Genomic DNA, 22145 nt, shown 5'->3' on the forward strand with positions numbered 1-22145 from the left:
CACCAGAGCCAGGTAAACAAGGGATGTGTCTCCTGGGCAGCAGCTACACAAGCTGGAGTCCAGACATACATATGCACAGCCTCTTTCCAGGGAGACAACAGCACTGTTGACTTGGAGCTGGGCAGAGGGAGAACATGGAGATGGCTCCTGCCAGCCTCCCTGATCTCCAGAGAAGATGGCAGTTGGCAGCTAGACAGGTGCTAAAGTAGGAGCCTGACCCTCAGGGTGCAGCTCTTAGCATAATGCAAATTGGCATCTTTCAGAGAAGATTGGGAGATGGGCTTTTCTGTCCTCTCCCTCTGTGCTGAGTCCTGGGGGAATAGTCAAGGCAAGCCTTGTCATCCCATTAAGAATTGTTTCTTTATTTTCTGTGGTCTGGTGGGTCTTGTGAATGCAAGCTCCATTGGTTTCCAGAGTTAGGTTTCTTGGGAGCCATCCTTTAGGTGAAAGTCTTAAAAGTTGGAGTGTTAGATTGATATCAAACCTGAAGTGAGTTCACTCACTCGTTGCGCAGCAAACCAATCTCTGACACCGGGGGTAGTGGAAGAAAGCAGGAATTTTATTATTGCACAGTGCTGAGCAAGGAGAGAGGGCAGCTAATGCTGAAATCCCAAACTCCCCGAAAAGCTCAAAGGAAGGGTTTTTATTTGAGGTTTTAGGTAGGCGAGGGGGAGCATATGGCCTTGCTGGTCGGAGCTTTCCCACCAGCCTGTCTTTAGCCTTGAGACACTTACAGAGAGGAGAGAGCCTGTGACCTTGCTGGTCAGCACCTTTCCCACCAGCCTCTATCTCCTTGGCAAGGAGGAGATAGTAAATGCAAGTGCTTGTGCTTGGCGATGTCTGTCTCCCTGGAGGATAGTGGATTCTGGAGCCAGAAAGCCAGAGAGTAAGCGGGGAAAGAGTGTTTTTGTTTTAACCCCATATATGCTGGATTTAATGTAGGGAAACTGATATCAGTCTCAGTATCAAGATGTTGGGCCCAAACCCTTCCCTCCTCAGGAAGAAGCTGGGAGTTGTGTGTCCGCTCCTGATTTTATGTTGCCTTGGTGGGAGTGGGGTTTACGGTGAGACTGTAACTTCGCCTTTCCTACCCTTTTTTATGTGGGTATTTTTGGTTTGCCTTATGTGTAGGAGTCACTTAACTAGTTTCTGGATTTCTTTCAGAGGGAATTAAATTCCATGTGTAGCAGTAGATTCAGTGTGTCCATGGGAAGAGGTGAGTTTGGGAGCCTCCTATGTCACCATCTTGGACTGGAACCTTGATTTCTTTCACACAGCATAATGTGTTACAACCTTATCTGTGTTGTAGCATGCATCAGTACTTCATTCCTTTTTGTCACCAAATAATATTCCATTGCATGTATACACCACATTTTATTTATGTTTTCATCAATTGATAGACATAGAAGTTTTTACTACTTTTTGGCTGCAATGAATAATGCTGCTATGCATGTCATATACAAGTTCTTATGTGGACATATGTTTTCACTTCTCTTGGGTGTGTACCTAGGAATGGAATTGCTCGGTCGTATAGTTCACACTATGTTCAAACTTTTAGGAATAGCCAGATTGTTTTATGAAGTGGCAGACCCATCTTACATTACCACCACAGAGTACAAGGGTTCCAATTTCTCCACATCCTCACTAGCACTTATTAGTATCTTTTTTTGCTCTAGTCATCCTAGGGAGTACGAAGTGGTATTTCATTGTAGTTTGATTTGCATTTCCCTAATGAATAATAATGTGAAGCATCTTTTCAGGAGCTTGTTGGCCATTCATGTATCTTCCATGGATAAATGTCTATTAAAATGTTTGCTCATTTTTTAATTAGGCTATTTTTTGTTATTATAGAGTTGTAACAGTTCTTTTTATATTCTAGATACTAGTTCTTTAAATATAAGGTTTGCAAATATATTCTCCCAGTCTGGGGGCTGTATTTTTTACATTTTTAATGGTAGCCTCTGAAACACAAAAGTTTTTAAATTTATGAAGTCCAATTTAACAATATTCTTTCATTACTTGTGTTTGAGTGTCATTTGAGAAACAACTATTTAGTGCAAGATCATGAAGATTTATGCATATATTTTCTGCCTATAAAGAATTTTATAGCTTTGGCATTTACATTGAGGTCTTTGATCCACCTTGAAATAATTTTTGCATATTATTTCAGGTAGCGAGATCATGGTCCACCTTCATTCTTTTGCATGTGGATACACAATTATGTCAGCAGGTTAGCCTTTCCTCATTGAGTTGTCTCAGCACTCTTGCTGAATTCAATTAACCATAAATGTGAGGCTTGATTTCTGACCTCTCAATTCTATTCCATTGATCTATGTCTACCCTTATGTCAGTATCACACTGTCTTGATTGCTGTAGTTTTGTAGTAAATTTTGAAACTGGGAGTGTGAGTCCTCAAACTTGGTTCTCCTTTTTCAAGAATGTTTTATCTAGTCTTTTGAATCTTCATATAACTTTTAAGTTCAACTCATCAGTTTCTGCAAAGACACCAGCTGGGATTTTTTAAGAGATTGCATTGAATTTGAAGATAAATTTGGATATAGAGCCACCTTAACAGAACTTTTTCATCATCCTATACTGAAACTATATTCCCAATGAACACTAGTTCCCAATTCACCCCTTCTTCAGACCCTAGAAACCACCAGGCATACATGTATATGTCCTAATCACATCCTAATGGGTGTGAAGTGGTGTCTCATTGTGGTTTTGAAATTCCTTTCCCTAATGATTAATGATGGTGAGCATCTTTTCAGGTACTATTGGTCATTTGTATATCTTATTTGGAGAAATATCCATTTAATTCTTTTCCCCATTTTAAAATAGAATTGTTTGTCTTTTTGTTAAGTTGTTGGAGTTCTTTCTATATTCTGGGTATTAATCCCTTATTAGATATGTGATTGGCAAATATTTTCCTTCATTCTGTGGTTGCCTTTTTACTCTGTTGATACAGGCCTTTGATACACAGAAGTTTTAATTTTGATGAACTCCCATTAGCCTATTTTTTCTTTTGTTGCCTCTGCCTTTGGTGTCATATCAAAGAAATCATTCCAAACCCAATGTCATGAAGATTTTCCCCTATGTTTTATTCTAAGAGTTTTACAGTTTTAGCTCTTATGTTTAGATCTTTGGTCCATTTTATTTTAATGTTTGTTTATGGTGTAAAGTAAGTGTCCAACTTCATTATTTAACACATGGCTATCCAGTTGTCCCAGCACCATTTGTTTAAAAAGCTATTCTTTCCACCATTGAATGATCTTGGCACTTTTGTTGAAAGTCAGTTAATCATAGACACATGGTTTTATTTATGAAATGTTACTTCTATTCCATCAATCTTTGTGTCTATTTATATGCCAGTACCACACTGTCTTGGTTACTGATGGTTTGTAGAAATTTTTGAAATTGGAAATTGTGAATCCTCATACTTTGTTCTTTTTTTATGAGATTGGCTATTGTAGGTCCCTTGAATTTCCATCTGAATTTAGAATCAGACTGTCAACTCCTAGAAGTCAGTTAGGTATGTGATAGGGAGTGTGTTAAACTTTTAGATCAATTTGGGGAGTACTGCCATCTTAACAATATTAAGTCTTCTGATCCATGAACATTTTTCCATTTATGCAGATATTCTTTCACCAATGTTTTGTAGTTTTCAGAGTATAAGTTTTGCACTTCTTTTATTAAATGCATTCCTAATGTTTTCTTTTAGATGCTATTGTAAACAAAATTGTTTTCTTAATTTCATTCTTGGATTATTTTTTGTTTGATGTATAGAAATAGAATTGATTTTTGTATATTGACCTTGTATCCTGCAACCTTTCTTAGCTTGTTTATTTTTTCTTGCCACTTTTTAGTGGATTTCTTAGGATTTCTTATGTACAAGGTTATGTCATCTGTGAATAGAGATAGTTTTACTTCTTCCTTTCTAGTCTACATAGTTTTATCTCTTTTTCTTTCACAATGGCTCTGGCTAGAACCTCTAGCACAATGTTGAAAGAAGTGGTGAGAGTGGACATCTTTGTCCCACTGCTGATTTAGGAGGAAAGCAACCAGTCTTTCACTATTAAGTATAATGTTAGCTGTACTGTTTGCATAAATACCCTTAATCATATTGAGGAAATTCTCTTCTATTACAAGTTTGTTGAGTGCTTTTGTTATGCAAGGGTGTCATATTTTCTCAAATGCTTTTTCTCCATCTATTTATATAAGCATATGGGTTTTGTTTTTAATTATATTAACTTAGGGTATTACATTAATTGATTTTTTTGAATGATAAATCAACCTTGCATCCCTGGAATAAATTCCACTAGTCACAGTGTGTAATGCTTTTTATATGTCGCTGGCTTTGATTTGCCATATTTTGTTGAGGACTTTTGTGTCTACATTCATAAGAGATATTTGTCTGTAATTTTCTTTTTTTGTGCTATCTGTGTCTGAATTTGGTATCTGAATAATACGGCCCTCACAGAATGAGTTGGGTAATGTCCCTTTCTCTTCTCTTTTTGGAAGAGTTTGTAAAGAAAGGTTACTAGTTTTTCTGTAAATATTGGGTAGAATTCACCAGTGAAGCCATTTGAGCCTGGGCTTTTTTTATGTGGGTAGTTTTTGGTAACCGATTCAATCTTTTAACTTGTTAAAGGTACATTCAGGTTGTCTATTTCTTCTTGAATTAGCTTTAGTAGTTTGTATCTGTCTATGAATTTGTTTATTTTATCTAAGTTATTTTATTTCTTGACATATAATTGTTTATAATATTCTTTTATAATTCTCTTTATTTCTATATGATCAGTTATAATGTCTCCTCTTTTATTGCTGGTACTAATAATTTGAGTTTTCTATGTATTTTTCCTTTTTTTAGTGAGTCTAGTTGAAGATTTGTCAGTTTTGTTGATCTTTCAAAGGACCAAATTCGATTTAGTCACTTTTTATATATTTTTCTCTATTTCATTAATTTCCCCTCTAATTTTTAATTTTTCTGTCCTCTGCTTGCTTTTGGTTTAATTTGCTCCTCTTTTTCCAGTGACATAAGGTGGAATGTTAGGTAATTGATTTGAGATGTTTCTTTTTCAGTGGAGTATTTACAGCTATAAATTTCCCTCTAAGCACTGCTTTAGTAGTAGGGAGGAACTGAATAAAGAAAATGACAAATAAACACATCGTACAATTTAAAATTACACAATGTTATATGTCAATTATATCTCAATAACTCTTGAAAAAAAAGACTAAGTACGGAATTCCCCTAACATGGGAAGAAGGTACAGACTCTTAGGGTGGAAGTCAATAAGGGAAGAAAACACAGGTCAGTGCACACAGGCGGCCATAGTCTCCCCATGTGATCCAGTTTCCCCACCTCCTCACATTGTGATGAGAGGAACTCAGATGCATTCAGATCCTAGTTGCATAAAGAGAAGTTAGGGTTTTCAAGTCACAATGAGAGGCAAGGCATGAACAATCTTGTATCACTCAGTCCCCCAAAAGGTCACTGCCTCACACTGTGGAAGAAAATAACAACGAAAAAATTCGGATCAGTCACTGTAGATGGTGCATTCTGAACAGTTCACCCTGTGCTCAAAATGTATCACCCAAATAATCCCCCTAACCCAGTCATGTTACCTCTGCTCCAACCCCCTTCCCATGTCAGGCCCTCCAGGGTCTCACCTTTAGGATCCTTGAGAGGCACATCAGAGCCCTGGCCACTGTCACTGCCTGGGGTAGAGCAAAAACAGGAACTGGTCAGAGCCCACAGGAGGAGATATGGCTAAAGGGGGAATTATGGGGTGGATGAACTTCCCCCATGGGCTCCTAAGTACAACATCCCAAGGGTCTCAGGGATCACCTTCTCCCACCCAAACTTACATGTAGCCTAAGCGTAGCATCCTTATTCTCCGCCTGTGGGAAGAAAATGTCCCGTAAGAGGCCAAGGAGAAGACTGGGTCATCAGATCCTAAAGGAATCCCCTAGGCCTGGACCACAGGGAAGTCTCCAGAACGGTGACTGAAGACCCATGGCAGGATCAGGAAACATGAAGAGAGGATATGTGGGAGGACTGCACCAACTACCCACCTAGAAATCTGTCCCTAGGAGTGACCTTCACTGACCTTCAGCTGCTGAGAATCAGGTCCCCATCACCAGATTCATCAAGTTGATAAATTTGTCTTCATTTTCACATGTGTTTTACTAAAGAGTAAGTGTTAGCAAATGACCCCAGTCTGGCAAGCACGTGTGTGTCGGTGGTACTTGCCATTAACTAGGCAGGGCAAACTTCTACATGGGCTTGAAAGCCCCCAGTGGGACAAAAAGCCTCAGACCCCACCCCTTCCTTACCTGAGCGTTTCCTTTCTCCAGTTCACAGATCTAACCACTGCAGCTCCACAGACCACAACTCCAAGGAAAACCAGGACAACAAAGATTCCCGCAATGGGAATGGTGGCCTGAGGAGGGGACTCTGGGAAAGGAAAGCAAGGTGAGGACTCTGACCCCAGACCTTAGCCCTGACCCTGCTGTAGGTCTCCAGAAGGGGTCCTGATTTCTCTGAGAAGAGGCTCTGAGCCCATGGCTCCCTCCTTACCCCATCTCAGGATGACGGGCTCAGGCAGCCCCTCGTGCTGCACATAGCACGTGTATCTCTGCTCCTCTCCAGAAGGCACCACCACAGCTGCCCACTTCTGGAAGGTCCCATCCCCTGCAGGCCTAGTGTCCACAAACTCTGTGTCCTGGATCTCTCCATCATGCTGCCAGGTCAGAGTGATCTCTGCAGGGTAGAAGCCCAGGGCCCAGCACCTCAGGGTCACCTCACGGTGAGAGATGGGGTGGTGCATCACGTGTGTTCTGGGAGGTTCTGTGGTAGACAAAGAAGAGAGGCTCAGGCAAGGGCTTGTTGAGTAACATCTACTCCAAAGACCAAGATGCCATAACTCCTGATGGCTTGGCTGCCAACCAGGGCAAGGCAAGGAGTGTCTTCAATCAGAGGGTAGAGAGAACCAGCACTAAGCTAAGCAAGGTCCAAGAAAAGGGGGAGGGAACTCAGTCCAATGTTCCTCTCCAGGGTAAGAGCCTCTTCAAAGATTCTCCACCCTCTTATCAAGCCTATTACTCAATGTTTAAAGACAAATGTTCCTAGGCACTCACAGCTGCTGTATCTCTAGTGGGAACAGACCAGAAGTGAGAAAAATCTCCAAGAACCTAGGAACTAACCCTGTGCTCTCCTGAGAGTAGTTTTACCACAGAGTGAGCCTAAGAAGAATGAGTGGGTCAGGTGACACTGCCCAGAAGACTGAATACAGGAGGCTTCCAAAATCCACAGCTCATGCTTGTGAGGGAGCCATCTTCAACACATGGGCCCCTCCCATCCCACACTAGATAACCTGTACCCCTATGCTGGATCAGCTCTTGGAAAGACCCCAACCCACAATCTGGAGAGAGAACTGGCTCAAGCTGGGGATGGAGGAAGAGCTGAGTGGGTGGGCTGTGGGAAGTCATTACCAGTGCGGTTCAAGCTCTCCCCTCCAAACTCCAAGTATCTCCGCAGCCACAGGATGCACTCCTTCTCCAAATAGATCTTGTCTCTCTCAATGAAGTTCCCACTGGCCTCCCATTTCTGCTTGGTGTACTGGGCAATGAGTGAGACTGCCGTGTATTGCAGAGGGTCCATATCCAACCTCAGGTAGTCGTCACCATTGTAGCCATACTGCCAGTGCCAGGTGGCGCTGCTGTCCTCCCGGAGCTCACAGCCATAGGTGAACTGGAGGACGTGGGGGCCTGCCCACCACCCAAGACCAAGCTATGTCATTAAGGGCAAAGTGTGCCCCCAAGGCCTCCCCTTCAATGGTCCCTGCTCCGCCACCCCACTTCACTCCACCTTATCTCTTGGTGACATTCTTCTTAGATGGTGTTCATGTTCTAGACAAGCTAGTTTGGTCCTCTGAGTCTAATCTTCCTTTACTTGCTGTCAGCTCTGCAGCAGGGAGTGGTCTATGCTTGGTCCCAGAATATATTGAAAAAGCATTGGATGAGGAGTTACAGACTTGGACTTTGCCATGACTGTGTCATTTGGACAAGTCATTCAACCTCCACAGTTCTATGTTTGCATTGTGTAAATGTAAAGTTAGACTATGACCCCACAGGTCTCCTTCTGTGCTAACACTCTCAGATTCTAAGTGCAAGTTCCAGAAAACAGAATTACAGTACGCACAGCATTAACATAAGAGGCCACAATGTGCTCAGTATAGTTCTCCTTGAGTGTTATGGACTGAATTATGTCCCCCCAAAATTCATATGTCAAAGCCCTGACCCTCAATATGACATATTTGGAGATTTTAGGAGGTAACTAAGGTTAAATGAAGTTATGACGGGGGCTCCTAATCCAATAGGATTGGTGCCCTTTTAAGAAAGAAGAGATGGAGATCTCTCACTCTCTCCGTGTGAACACACCAAAGAAAGCAAGAAAGTAGCCATTGGCAAGATTGGGAGGGAGCCCTCACCAAAAAGCAAACCCTGCCAGACCTTGATCTTGGACTTTCCAGCCTCTAGAACCGTCAGAAAATAAATTTCTGTTGCTAAGTCATGCAGTAGGTGGTATTTTGGCATGTAACCTGGAACAAACTACTACATTGAGGTACTAGAGAATGCAAATAACTTAATATTAAGAAGGAACACACTTTTGCTGAAAAATTTCTTGCATAAATTTCAGAATCAGATACAAATAACACTGAGATAACCCTAGCCTGGATTAACCACATCCTCCTCTGGGCTCCCATAGTCTAACATGTCAAGCTTCTAGTCCAACACTTACATACTCTACCAAACTTTATTGTGTATCATTTCTCTCTTCTTACGCTGTGAGTCCTTTGAAGGTGGGGACTATGGTGACACCTGTAACATGTTGATCTAGAAAACCTTTGTTGAATTCATGTTCCTAAAAAGACCAACTGATAAAAGCTGAGCAGCATCACTATTCAGTTTTATAACCCTCACTGATTTATGCCTTGATTTGGCATTCAAGACCTTTCACAAACTTGTTTCAATAGTGCCAAGCAGATGGGAGACATTTACTAAAAATTATCAAACTACTATTTATCCCCTGAACCCACTGTGTCAAATCTCACCCCACACTGCACCCTAATTTCCTACTGGAAACATCTTTTATTTTCCTCATTGACCCAAGTAATACATATCCATCAGGTTCTATACAAAGTTCTACCTCATTCATGAAACTCTCCCTATCTACTGGAGGGTCTCACCTATGAACTTTGGTAAACTATTTTCTCTGTTTCTCACTTGACATTTAAGGAGGTTCTGATCTCTGAAATCACTTGGTATGCATCAAGGGTCAATAAGCTGTTCCCAGAGGTGTGGGTTCCTCCATGCATTAATTGTAAGCGCTTAGAGGACAAATACCAGGTTATACTTTTCTGGTTCCCCACTTACTATGTTGGAAAGATATGTGCAAAGCATGTATCCATGACCCAGTGAGACTGTTGAATTAAGTAATTCGTTCATGTCAAACAGATCCTGCCCCCTTATCACTAGAGTGGGCCTCACTTTCAAGTGATAGCTTGTGCAAACTCACCTGCCCCACCTGACCCTGTGGGAACAGCTGTCAAGAGGGTCTCCCGCCCCTGGGGATTAGGGTGAGGTGGTGAGCACTGCTTCCCCCTGCTGTCTCACAGGCACCCACCTGCTTGCTTCTGTGGGTGCTCTTTGTTTAGACGATGCTCCACAGTTTGATTGTAGTATCGCTGCACATTCCTCAAATTTAACTGGAAAATCTTCATCCGACTTGTGAAGATATTGGTCTCGTCATCAAAGTAACTTGGCTCCTCCATCAACCACTGAACGCAAGACTTTGCCTTCATCTCCTCACTGTCATAGCGGATGAAGGGTTGGCCATCCATGAAGCCAAAGGCAGTAAATGCAGGGACTCCTGGACCTGGCTCAGACACAGCCGAGTAGAAATACTGCAGAGAGTGTGATCCTGAGGTAGGAACCAGAGACTGTGGATCAGAGCAGCTCCAGTATTTTTTTTTTAAGATTTTATTTTTTTCCTTTTTCTCTCCAAAGCCCCCCGGTAGATAGTTGTATATTCTTAGTTGTGGGTCCTTCTAGTTGTGGCATGTGGAATGCCGCCTCAGCATGGCCTGATGAGCCGTGCCCAGGATCCGAACCTGCGAAACCTGTGCCACAGCGGAGCACGCGAACCCAACCACTCAGCCATGGGGCCAGCCCCTGCAGCTCCAGTATTTATGAGTGAGGACCCACTTCCCATTGTGTGGGGAACGAGTGTGTATGTCCATGTGTGTGAGTGTGTGTGTGTGTCTGTGTATGTGTGTAATAGGAGAGACAGGACACACAACATAAAAAAATGGGAAAACGATTACACAACAACCCCTTTCATAAACTAATTCTAATCCCACACCAAGTATGCACTGAGAGAATTCAGAGAAACAAAAAAGAAATGTTAGTACAACACCTTTATAAGAGAAGTTTCCATGAAAAATTGTCCTTGAATAGGATTTGAAGAAGTGGAGGGATCCAGAGAAGTGGAGGAGTTTTAGAAATATTCTCATAGCTTGGACTGAAGTATGAGTTGCCTGGAAATAGGACCCTCCTCCAGGTACCCAACTATGATGCTGTAGCATCTCAACTCCCAACTACTCTCTCGCTCTCCCGTCAATATCCCCTTCATCTTTGGTGTCACTGTAGAACGCCCACTGGCCTCAGAGAAAAGAAATTCCAACCCTTCCACACCCTCTGTTTTCTGAGGCAGTCACTTCCTCTGCGAGTGGGAAAGGAAAATCACAGGAAGATCTGGCCAGAGATAAGCACTGCATAAATGCTCTCCAGAGAAATCCATTGGAGCTAGTTTCCAGAGAAGATGAAAAGTAACCAGTGAACAGCAAATGCCCTCTATCCCACATAGCCAACACCACTTCAAGTGAGCCAGCAGCCCCGGGGTGGTCCAGACAGACCCTCCCCCTTACTGGGCTCGCGATCCTGGGCGGATCTCTCAATTTATTTCTTACCCAAATGCAAATAAGGTCACTCTATATGTGAAAAACCACACAGCAGTTAAAAGGGTCATTAGCAACTGGAAAAAATGTAGCCATCTATATTTTCAGTGGTGGTAAGTAGTACTTATTTTCCTTGCACACTAAAGGGAGTGTTTCTATGAATTCCTAATATAAGTGGAAAAGCTGAATCAAAGGTTACGAATATTTTGAGTATCAAATATTACGAAGTTGCTCCACAAAAAGGTCATCCGTTTACACGCACAACAGGAAAGGTTGAAATATGTACATATAGTTTTAATTTATTTCTGTTACAATTGGAGAGGGTGAACACAAGTTCATGTTTATTGGCCAATTGAATTTATTCTTTCATAAATTACTTATTAATATTATTTATGTGCTTTTAACAGTATTGTTTTTCTTTTTTAAGAAGAACCTCTCCACTTCTGCCCCTTGGCATGGACTCCTCCTTTGATGAACAAGTCCCTCTCCCTGTGAACTGACTCTGACCACAGCCAGCTCTGGACTCCAAGGAGAAGCCTCTGCTGAGTCAAGTCAAGAAGTCTTTCCTGGCACCCAGAGAGTGGACATGTTGAAACGTTCGCACTGTAGTCCCATTAACCACCTTCACCACACCAGTCAGGTTTGCACAGAAAAAAATCCGTTTCCTAAAATTATCAATGTGTTGCTCTGAGGTCTATGCTTTTGTTTCCTTGTTTTATTTTAATTCTTTTATCAACCAGATGAGGTAGTGTAATTCATTCCCCACTTCTTGAGGTAAACTCCACAAACCACTCGAGCTGCCAGATATGATGATCATGAATTTGTTTCATTTTCTATCAAGCTGTTCCCTGCTGGTGAGAAAACATTTCACTCAGCAATTAAGTTATGACCCTGGCCTCCACCTGGTGCACCTCTAGATTCCGAAGTGCCACAACAGCTGCTGCCCGACCACGCTGGGAGCCCCAAAGCTGGGGACAATGGTTTCTCACTAGTTTGCATAAGGGAAAATAGAAATATAGTAGGTGGAGGGATGCAGGGGGAAGCTTCACATAATTTAGTGATGGGATTTTCCTGGACGAGTCATATTTTAATGAGTACATCAATAACTCACTTCTTCCATTTGAATGTAAAATGTGTGTGCATGTGTTCTCTCTTTCAGCTCTAACCATCATTAACCAAGGACCAAAATGAACTCGCCTTAGAACTAGATGCTCAAATGGCTGTAGCACAAATTGTTAGAACATAATTTTCAGAGATGATTAAGCTTAATCGGTTACATTGCTCTCAATTGAAAATATTGTAATTAACGATTTTGTAAGGGCAAAAATATTCTTTGTATTTCTAATAAACAAAAAATACTTGCTTAAATTATTTTATTCCATGTTTTTGAATTTCTGGTTTTGTACATATTTTTTAAGTTGCATAATGTATTGGTACAGTAGAACATCTATATATGTTATAAGGAAATAAAGAAACATTCACTTTAAACTCTAAGGAAGGATGATTTTACGTTGGACACCATCGGGCCCAAACTCCTGCTTCTGGCTGTGGCTTAGCCTTCTGAATATTCAACAAGCTTCTGTTTTCTAACTGGCTTTTAAAGAGCAGAACATCTATTTTGAGCACAGCAAGGGTACTGAATTCACAGCTGCCGGCCTGGCTCAGAGATCAGCCAGCTTCCTTTTGGATTTTTTTATGCTTTTTTTATGCTTTTTGGCCCTGAGCTAATCTGTTGCCAATCTTCCTCTTTTTTTTCTCTCCCCAAAGCCCCAGTGCCTAGCTGTATATCCTAGCTGTAGGTCCTTCTGGTTCTTCTATGTGGGATGCTGCCTCAGTGTGGTTTGACAGCGGTGCTAGGTCAGCACCCAGGATCAGAGCCGGGGAACACTGGACCGCCAAATCAGAGAACATGAACTTAACCACCACTCCACCCAGCCTTCTTGTTTACACCACACGCCCTACTTTGCCAGGGTCTGCCCAATGCTGAGCCAGTGCCCGCCTGCATCAAGATTTTAGAAAGTCACCCCTGAGCTTCCAGATGCCCTGAAGCTTCAGTTTGGAGTCTTTCTCTCTCCGCCTGGGTTTCCCCTGCAACTCTTCCCAGCACCAACCCACCCCCCACACACATACACACTCTAGTTCCCCACTCAAGGGTTCCCGTCACCTGCAGGAAGCTCAGGAACCAGGGCAAGAGGGCAAGAGTCCACAGCATCACCCCAGCTGTTAGCATTGGCCTTAATACTCCCTGGGCACAACTGACTCAAGGCGTACACCACGGGAGACTGTCTCACTCCCACTCATTACAGAAGCTGTGGGAGGATCCTCAGAAGAATAGAAACTGCTGAGGCTGAGCAGGAAAGGTCGGAGCAGGAAATCAGAGGAAGATCTGGCCGGATAAGCACTCCATAACTGCTGTCCACAGAGAAGTCCTGTTGGAGCTGGTTTCCAAACATGAAAAGTCACAGGTGAACAGAAAATTCCCGGTATCCCATGTGGCCGGCAGCACGGTAAGTCAGCCAGCAGCCCAGGACTGGTCCAGACAGACCCACCCCGCATTGGGCTCATGCCCCTGGGCCGGTCTCTCAATTTCTTCCTTATCCGAATGCAAATAATGTTAAGCATTACCTGAAAAACTACGGAGCAGCTCAAAGAGTGATTAGCAACTTGGAAAACATAGCCATGTGTATGCTAAGTGGGGAGAAAGTAGTAAACGTATAATTGAAACTGAACTGGCAGTCATGTTAAAAACAGCAAAGCATTACAAGTTTGGGGGGGCGGAAATGGCAAGAAATAGATAAAAATAACGTTCTTTTTTCTTTTTTTAAGACAGGCACCTGAGCTAACAACTGTTGCCAGTCTTTTTTTTTTTTTTTCTGCTTCCTCTCCCCAAATCCCCCCAGTACATAGTTGTATATTTTAGTTGTGGGTGCTTCTAGTTGTGGCATGTGGGGCACCGCCTCCGTGTGGCCTAATGAGCGGTGCCATGTCTGTGCCCAGGATCCGAACCAGCGAAACCCGGGCTCCAAAGCGGAGTGCACAAAGTTAACCATTTCGCCACGGGGCCAACCCCAATAAAGTTCTATTTTGATGTTCTGATTTGGGGTAATTTTTTTCCCCTCCAATTCCAAGTTTTATGGAATGTATTGCCCTTCATTTGCAATCTCCAATTAATCGGTAACATTGGTAATCGTTTGAAAATATATACATACGTCAAATCATTATGTTGTACAACTCAAACTAATATAATGTTATATGCCAATTATATCATAATAAACCTGGGGGGAAAATTGCGTCCAATTAAAAGGAGAAATTTTGCAGGCTCATTAACACCAAAACCCAGAGTGAGGAACCTGCCAGGGGCAGTTACCCTGCCTACATCTGGGGGAAGTGAGGGCGGTTAGAGCTGGTTTCAGTGGTGGGGGGAGAGGGGCGGCAGGGTCTGGACAGTAAATTGACTTCCAAGGGTGGTGAGCATGGAAAGTCACTGAAAGCATCTTGAGATAGATAGATAGATAGACAGACAGACACACATGGATATAGACCAGGGAAAATGCCCAACCCAACATTTTCACATTAACTGTTCCTAATTGATTATTTAAATTTTTTCTACAAAAGTAAGTTTAATTAAATGCATACATTTAATTATTATGGAGTTTGATCACTTATGTGTGTCTGATCTGGTTGCCTCAGGAGGCCTAAGAAAAACCCAGATCCCGCACACACTAACACACACATCGACACACACATCCTTCCTCAGTGGCTTCCTGCTGGATGGAACTCTTTTGCTGTTTACTTCGTGATGACTAGCTGCAGTCCGGGAAGAAATATTCACCCCTCAGTTGTTAAGTGACCTGGAGCAAAGCTAGGGCCAACAAACAGTTAGACAGTAGTCCCAGTGTGAAAAGCTGTTGCCCCTCCTTCTCTCAGGCAGCCTTTCACAATGGAAGATCCTTAAAATGGGGCTACAGCATCCTTAAAATAGGGGCCCCAGTGTAAGGATGGGCAGTCCCTCTGCTGGGTGTGGACCTGAGAATTTTCCCTGGGGCATGTCTGCAAAGCCAGGGATGCGGGGGAAAAGCTCATCTCCTCAGTTTTGGGGTTCAAGGAGACCCCCACAGTAGGTTGTTGGGGATCAGGGAGGATAGTGCAGCTTGGGGGGAGGAAGTGGAGCCAAGAGAAAGAAAAAGAAACCAAAGACACACATCTCCTTTCTGTGTCTTCCTGGCTTCTCTTTTGCTCTCATCTGGGTGGTTGAAAGCACTCTCTGACAGGAGTCAGCCATGCTGGCTCGTTTTGTCCTGCTCTGTGGAGAAACCAGAGAGGAAAAAAGTGGAAGGGAAGGTAAACCAAGCAGAACCCTCTCTAGAGACTCATGATCACAGATGCAGAACTCCTCCTTTGAGGAGTAACCATATTTTCATTTATGGAGGACCTAGTTTATGCAAGACTCCGGCCTGGAAAATGGTCCCTTCTTGCCTCAAGACTCTCAAAGTCTTGCCGGGGTGCTTGCTGAGAGACAGACAAGCAAGTGGTCAGTGCTCTGAAGAAAGTCACAGGGGCTGAGGGAGTGGTCCCTGTTCAGACAGAGGCTGAGGCGGTTTGGGGTGGCAGGGGAGCTTCTTGAAGAGAAAAACTTGAGCTGGGATGTTTAGAATGAGCAGGCAAATTAGTGCTAGAGGGCGACTATGTGAAGATTTCCAGCTTAAAGGAACAACCTGTGAGAAGACCAGACTTCATCTTAACCTCTGATCTTGGATCATTTAGAAGGCTTGCAATTATTGAATTCTCGCTACATGTCAGATGCTATTCTAAGGGTTTTACCTGCCCAAACTCACGTATATAGAGAAAAGGTCATTTAGAAAGAGTGAGATTTTCACAGAAAGAAACCTGGGCTTAATATCCAGATATCTGGCTCCTACTTCTGTGTCTGCTACTTAGTGTCTGCTATTTAGTGTGTGTGCATGTTGTTGGCGGGGAAGGGGGAAAACCTGTCTGACCACCAAGGCAAACGTCCTTCAGCAAAATAAAAATTTCATTGTCCAAACTGTTTTTTAAGGAAAGACATTAATAAGTACAAGAGTATTACCAGGTGCCATGTGACCTCACACATATTATTCTACCTCATCTATAGATACTCTGGGGGAGAAAAAGAGCATTTTCCCCACACTATTAGAAAATTGAGGCCCAGAAAGTAAAAATGAGGTTTCCCAGGTGACAAAGATTAAGGTAGGAGGGCAGCAGGGACCAGAAGCCAGCACTTCTCCCACCTTCTGTCTCTCTCATCTCCCTGACTCTGCTGCCCCTAGATCATCACACCTCCGCCCCACCCCACCCGAAGGGCCACACTCACTGGCAAGGGCGGCCTCGGGGGCTCCCTGGAACAGCAGGAGGAGGAGAAGAGCACTCATCACTGCAATTCTTATTATCAGGTGTAAGGCCATTCAGGGGGACCCAGTACAACACAACTTGCAACTTGCAGTTGAAGCCAGGAGAATGGGAGGAACTTTCCTTCCTGTGGGCTGGTCTTCAGCATAAAGCAACCAGTTGAGGTTGAGGGTTTAACAACCACTAGTCCCTGTCAGAGCACAGTTTTGATAATCGTAGCGTTGTAAGTTTTGAAATCAGGAAGTATGAGCCTCCTGACTTGGTTCTTCAGTTCATGATTATTTTGGCTACTCGGGCTCTCTTAATGTTTCCATATGAATTTTAGCATCAGCTTACCAATTTCTGCAAAGAAATTAGCTGTGCTTTTATAGGGATTGCATTGAATCTGTAGCTCAATTTGGAGAATATTGGCATCTCAACAACATTATCTTCTGCTCCATGGATGTGATATATCTCTCCATTTATTTAGATCTCCTTTAATTTCTTTCAGCAACATTTTATCATTTCAGAGTATGTTATACTCTTATTTGTTAAATTTATTCCTAAATATTGTATTCTTTTTGATGCTATTGTTAATGGAACTGTGTTTGTAAGTTTATTTTGGATTGCTCCTTGCTGGTGTACAGAAATACAATTGATTCTTGTATATTGATCTTTGTTTTCTTTTGCTCTGTAACAATACTATCACAAACTTGGCAGCTTAACGCAAAGGTATCTTACCACACAACTTATTCACGGCTTCTCTTCTGGATTCTGGCCATTCTAGTAGCTGTGTAATGGTAACTCGCTGTTATAATTTGCACTTTCCTGATGATATATTGTAGAATATCTTTCCATATGGTTGTTTGCTACCTGTGTGTCTTCTTTGGTGAAGTTTCAGTTAAGGTCTTTGGTCCATTTTTTGTTTGGGTTGTTTGTTTCCTTATTGTTGAGTTTTAAGTGTTCTTTGTATATTTTGGATAGCTTTATCAGATGTCTTTCGCAAATGTTTTGTCCCAGTCTGTGGGTCGTCTTCTAATTATCTTGATATTATCTTTCACAGAGCAGTTTTTAACTTCAATGAATTTCAGTTTGTCAATTATTACTTTCATGGACTGTGTCTTTGGTATCGTACCCCTAATGAGCTTTTTATTTCAACTCTTTCTAATTTCCAACTCCAGAATATCCACTTGGTCTTTTTCCTTTTTATAATTTCTATCTCTTTATTGGTAATCTCTATGTATTGAGTCATTGTTGTCATCATTTCTTTAATTCTTTAAACATGGTTTTCTTTAGTTCTTTGAGCATATTTATAATAGCTGCCTTGTGGTCTTTGTCTGCTAAGTCTTACATCTCAGAGCCCTGTTAAAGGGCCCTCTCAGAGACAGTTTCTATTGACTGTTTTCCCCCTGTGATTGGGACAAATTTTCCTGTTTCTTTGAATATTTGTAACTTTTATTGAAAATTGGACATTTGAAACAATATATTGTAGCATATCTGTATTTCAATTCCTCTCTCCTGGGGGTGGGTGGTGGTTGTTTTTGCTCATTTGTTTTATTTTGTTTGTGTAGTGATTTGCGTGTACTTATTCTGTGGAGTCTCTTTCCCTTGCAGCATGAGGCTTCAGATATCACTGCTCAGTTTTTTAAATTCTCCTTTATTTTTAAGTCTGATTTCCTACGGGTCATCCCTGGATGGGCGTAGCTTAATGATTCATCAGAGTATGCTCAAACACCTTGATCCAGTAAGGCGTCCACTTTTTGTCTTTGGATCTGTGCATGGTTTGGGAAATGCTTTCGAAGCTAAGAGTTTACAAAGTGGACCTTGCTTTACTCTCTGCCTTTATAAGACCTTCTGTTCAGCTAGCGGGGATCACAAGTAGACTCCTATTGGCCCTCTCCAGTCTTTCCTAAACAGGCCTAGCCTTGGGCATGCACAAGGCCTTCTAAGCCATCAAGGTTAAATGGGATATTACCAAGGTCCTCTTTGCCTGCCTCACACCTGTGATGCCCCTTTCAAATTTCTGGCTGGTCTGATGTTTTGTTGTTTGCCCCAACCCATATTATGAGTTCAGGTTAGCCACAATGTTAGCTTTCTCTAATGAATTCTGTAAAAAAGAGCTGTCTCCCTGGCCCCCACCCCCACATTTATTTGCTTATTAAAGTATTTATTTTTATTGGAATGGACTCATGGATATTTATTTTATTCAATTGGTTTTAATCCAATTCTATCATTTATTATGATGTTGCTCAAATCGTTCCACATTTAGCTACTAGATGCTTTCAAGCTGGCTCCTGTGTCCCTTTGACCTTTCCTCATCCTTTTACTTAGCACTTTCTGACACCACAATATGCCCCAGTCCTAGAATCAACCATTTCTCCAAGGAGCCAGAGTGTTTCTTACGCATGTATTATAAATTACTTCACAATCATCTTACTTTATATTTTTGGTTGTTAACTTTCTATTACATAAATTACTACTATGTAAAATTTCAAACATAAAAATTAGGATAGTAAAATGACCCCATCACCCATCTTCATTAATTACCCCTCCCTTAGTGAATTACGGCAGCCTGGACAGGATCTGGATCATTGAGGCCTGTTTAGATAACTAAGGCAGTGAAAATCATCTTCATGAATTCTGTGGGGCCAGTTTTCAACAGCAACACCTACAATAGTGAAAGACAAGAGGTTCTTTCCCCTTCTTAGGACTGGAGGTAGCTCTCAGCATACCCTTTGACTATTTTGGATGAAACTTCAAGAAGGACCAGAATGAATCGCTCGAAAAATAAAGGAACTGTCAATATAATTGTATCTTGGATTTTTAGGGGAAGTTCATATTAGTTACAATTAGACCAGAATTTATCCTCTCTACAATCAAGCTTCTTCTGTCATCATATGAGTAGATTTTCAAGGGGAGTTTTAAATCTTAGGAAACTACCTTCAGTCCAAACTATGATTCATTGTTATAATCAGCTCCCAAGAGAAGAGTTTGTTGATGCCTGTGGGATTTTTTTGGGGGGGCCGGGGGGAATATAGTATATAGGTACAGCTATAGCTATAGATATACACACATTTACATATACATATGTTCAACTATTGCCTTTAACAACTGCCTCTATTCATTGTGAGGCTTCATGTGTCTACCAGCTCCCTCTATCATCTAGAAAAAAACTATTAGAGTCCATAGGGGCAGGGAAGGCTGCAGACCCAGCAGAGGCCTTGAGCACTAATCAAGAAGCCAAGGCTGAGGACAGAACTTGCTATTTAGTACCTGACTTTCTTTCTCAGATGCTATCAGGAGATCTTCTCCTTGTATGTATCCCCCTTCTCCTCCCATATGACTGGACCATTCTCCAGGAAGGACACTCTTCTCAGCACACAGATGTGAAAATGTTATCAGGGCACCAGAGAAGTGAGACTGTGTTCAATCAGGTGTGCAGACCATAAATCTGGGGCCCCCACAGAGGTTTACCCAACTCTACTCAGGAATGGTCCTCTCAGACATTTCCTCACGGTCCTTGCCCCAGGAAGAAGGGGTGCAACTTTCAAGGATATTATGTTTCAGCTTTTTCTTCTGAAAAAAAAATTATTATGGAAATTATAAATACATTCACAAGTAGAGAAAATGTATAATGAACCATCATGTATGCATCACCCATGCATCAGCTTCAACAATCATCAACTCATAGCTAACCTTGCACTATTTATACCCCCAAATAGTTCCTCATTCTCAGTGCATACTGGATATTTTGAACAAAATTACAGATACATCATTTCATCTGTAAATGTTTTTAATGTATCCCTAAAAGATATAATTTTATAAATTTCATAACTTACAATATCATTTCTAAAAATGATAATTTACAATATCATTAAATATTCAGTGTGGGTTCACATTTCCCTGATTATCTTATATACTTTTCTTAACAATCAAGGTGTTTAAACCAGGATCAAAAGAGATGTACTCATTGCTTTTGGCTGTTATGTCTCTTAAGTCTCTTTTAACTTATTGGTTTGCTCTCTTTTATTCTTCTTTTATTTTCCTGTTGCACTTTATTTGGTTAGAAACCAGTGTTCATTTCCACCACAGTCTACCTACAGCTTCCTGTTTCCTCCCCTTTGTGATCACAAAAATGTTTCTTAGTTAAGATTACTGACATTTTCTTTATTTGAGTCTCCTTTCTCTAACTAAGCTCATTTAGTGCCTTTAACAAATCTTTCTATTCACAGTGAAGTTCAAGTGGTTAGTAAAACACATCCCTACATAAGTAGGTCTGTAACCCACTGTCCTAATCCCGTTAACTCACTCTAGTGTTATTCTATTATCTTTGTGATGCAAGGAACAGAATTGGCTGAAAATGACACTGGGAGCTTCCTCTGGATAGCCTGAATAGTGAGCTAATTAGAACCTGGGGTTCCTTCTTCTCCCAGTGAGTAGGGCTGCAAAAAGTCACCTTCCAATGTGATCTGTGGTGCTTTTAATACTTACAAAGGGGACTGCAATTAGCCATGCACCTCCAGGTCTCCACTGATTGGGCAGCTGGCATTCTCAAACATCTCTTCTATATTGTCTATTACTGCATAACAAATTACCCCAAAATAAGAGGCTTAAAACAACACACATTTATCACCTCATAGTTTCTGCGGATCAGCAATCCAGGGACAGCATAGTTGGGTTGTCTGCTTCAGGGTCTCTCATAAGGCTACAATCAAGGTGTTGGCTACAGTGGAATTCCAACTGAAGACTCAGCTAGGAAAGGACTTACTTTCTAGCTTACTTACACACTTGTTGGCAGGATTCAGCTCCTTGAGGGTTGTTGGACTGAGGGCTTCAAATCCTCATTGGCTGTTGGACACAGGAGACCACTCTCAGTTCTTTACCACTTGGGCCTCTCAAACATGGTAGCTTGCTTCATCAAAGACAGTAGAGAGTCTCCTTGCAAGATGAAAGTCACAAACTTTTATAACTTACTAGCGGAAGTGATATCCTTTCACCTTTGCCATATTCTACAGGTTAGAAGCAAGTCACCAGATCCAGCCTACACTCAAGGGGAGGGGATTTCACAATGGTGTGAATACCAGTGGAGGAGTGTCTTTAGGGGTCACCGTAGAAGTCTGCTTGCCACATCCTGTGAACAGCTGACACTCTAACCCACAATGCTAATCATTGTGTGTCTCCGCATCCATAAGGCTGCTCTCGTGCTTGCCTTACAATAGAGAACAGTAACATGGCAGGATCCCTCCACTGCCACGTACCCCCATCATGCATGTCCATTAGGGTTCCTGGTTTGCTCCTTTATGGAATAATAGAAAGAATAAGACTCATGCCTTCTCTTTACTTTCTGACACTGAATTGAAAGTTCCCCCAAAAGTCTGTTTCTTAACCTACAGTGTATGACATTGTGGTTTTCATCTAAGTCCTGATGAACAACAGGAGGTGATGCCAAAGGGATCTGCTTTGCATGACAACCTTGCACCTGGTTTTCCTCTCTTACCCTGGTCTCTCTTTTTTGCCTTCTAAGTTCAGTTTCATCCGTGACAAAAACCTCCGCTTTTTGGCTATTTCATGGCTTCTGTCTGCAGCTAAAGAGGCTGATTCTCCTCACCCTTTGCTCACCAGCTGCTCCTGGAAGCCCAGTCTGAGTGAAGATGTCTAGGAGCATGGTTCTGACATTCTTAAACAGCTTTCCTTTACATCAGTGCACACACACACACACACACACACTTTCTAGTGAGGACAGGTAGCTACAGTCTTGTG

At 42.0% G+C, this 22145-nt stretch overlaps 2 protein-coding genes and 1 long non-coding RNA gene across 7 annotated transcripts in view; 2 read left to right on the forward strand and 1 right to left on the reverse strand.

Moving 5' to 3' along the window:
- Positions 1 to 22145, forward strand: part of LOC103545664 (saoe class I histocompatibility antigen, A alpha chain-like) — a 198402-nt gene that overhangs the window by 139156 nt on the left and 37101 nt on the right. The gene's annotated exons all lie outside the window — the stretch shown is intronic.
- LOC103545593 (saoe class I histocompatibility antigen, A alpha chain-like) lies at positions 5172 to 21291 on the reverse strand. 5 transcript variants are annotated; one of them, XM_070585484.1, is made up of 9 exons: positions 16372 to 16528; positions 15224 to 15324; positions 9689 to 9985; positions 7495 to 7770; positions 6581 to 6850; positions 6337 to 6457; positions 5869 to 5901; positions 5671 to 5718; positions 5172 to 5504 (listed from the first exon to the last, which is right to left on the reverse strand). In XM_070585484.1, exons 3-8 carry the CDS (start codon positions 9903 to 9905, stop codon positions 5712 to 5714), a joined length of 924 nt encoding a protein of 307 aa, XP_070441585.1. In that variant the 5' UTR covers positions 9906 to 9985; positions 15224 to 15324; positions 16372 to 16528; the 3' UTR covers positions 5172 to 5504; positions 5671 to 5711. The 5 variants fall into 5 exon arrangements, with proteins under 5 accessions (XP_070441585.1, XP_070441586.1, XP_070441584.1 ...); XM_070585485.1 differs by lacking the exons at positions 15224 to 15324; positions 16372 to 16528 and adding an exon at positions 21170 to 21291; XM_070585483.1 differs by lacking the exon at positions 15224 to 15324 and having other exon boundaries at positions 16372 to 16549.
- Positions 12845 to 22145, forward strand: part of LOC139077460 (uncharacterized) — a 37044-nt gene continuing 27743 nt past the window's right edge. Inside the window, exon 1 of the long non-coding RNA XR_011530009.1 lies at positions 12845 to 13528. This is a non-coding gene — a long non-coding RNA (uncharacterized lncRNA). The remainder of the gene's footprint in view (positions 13529 to 22145) is intronic.

This window comes from Equus przewalskii, chromosome 19 (genome assembly GCF_037783145.1).
Source record: "Equus przewalskii isolate Varuska chromosome 19, EquPr2, whole genome shotgun sequence".
Lineage (NCBI taxonomy): Eukaryota > Metazoa > Chordata > Mammalia > Perissodactyla > Equidae > Equus > Equus przewalskii.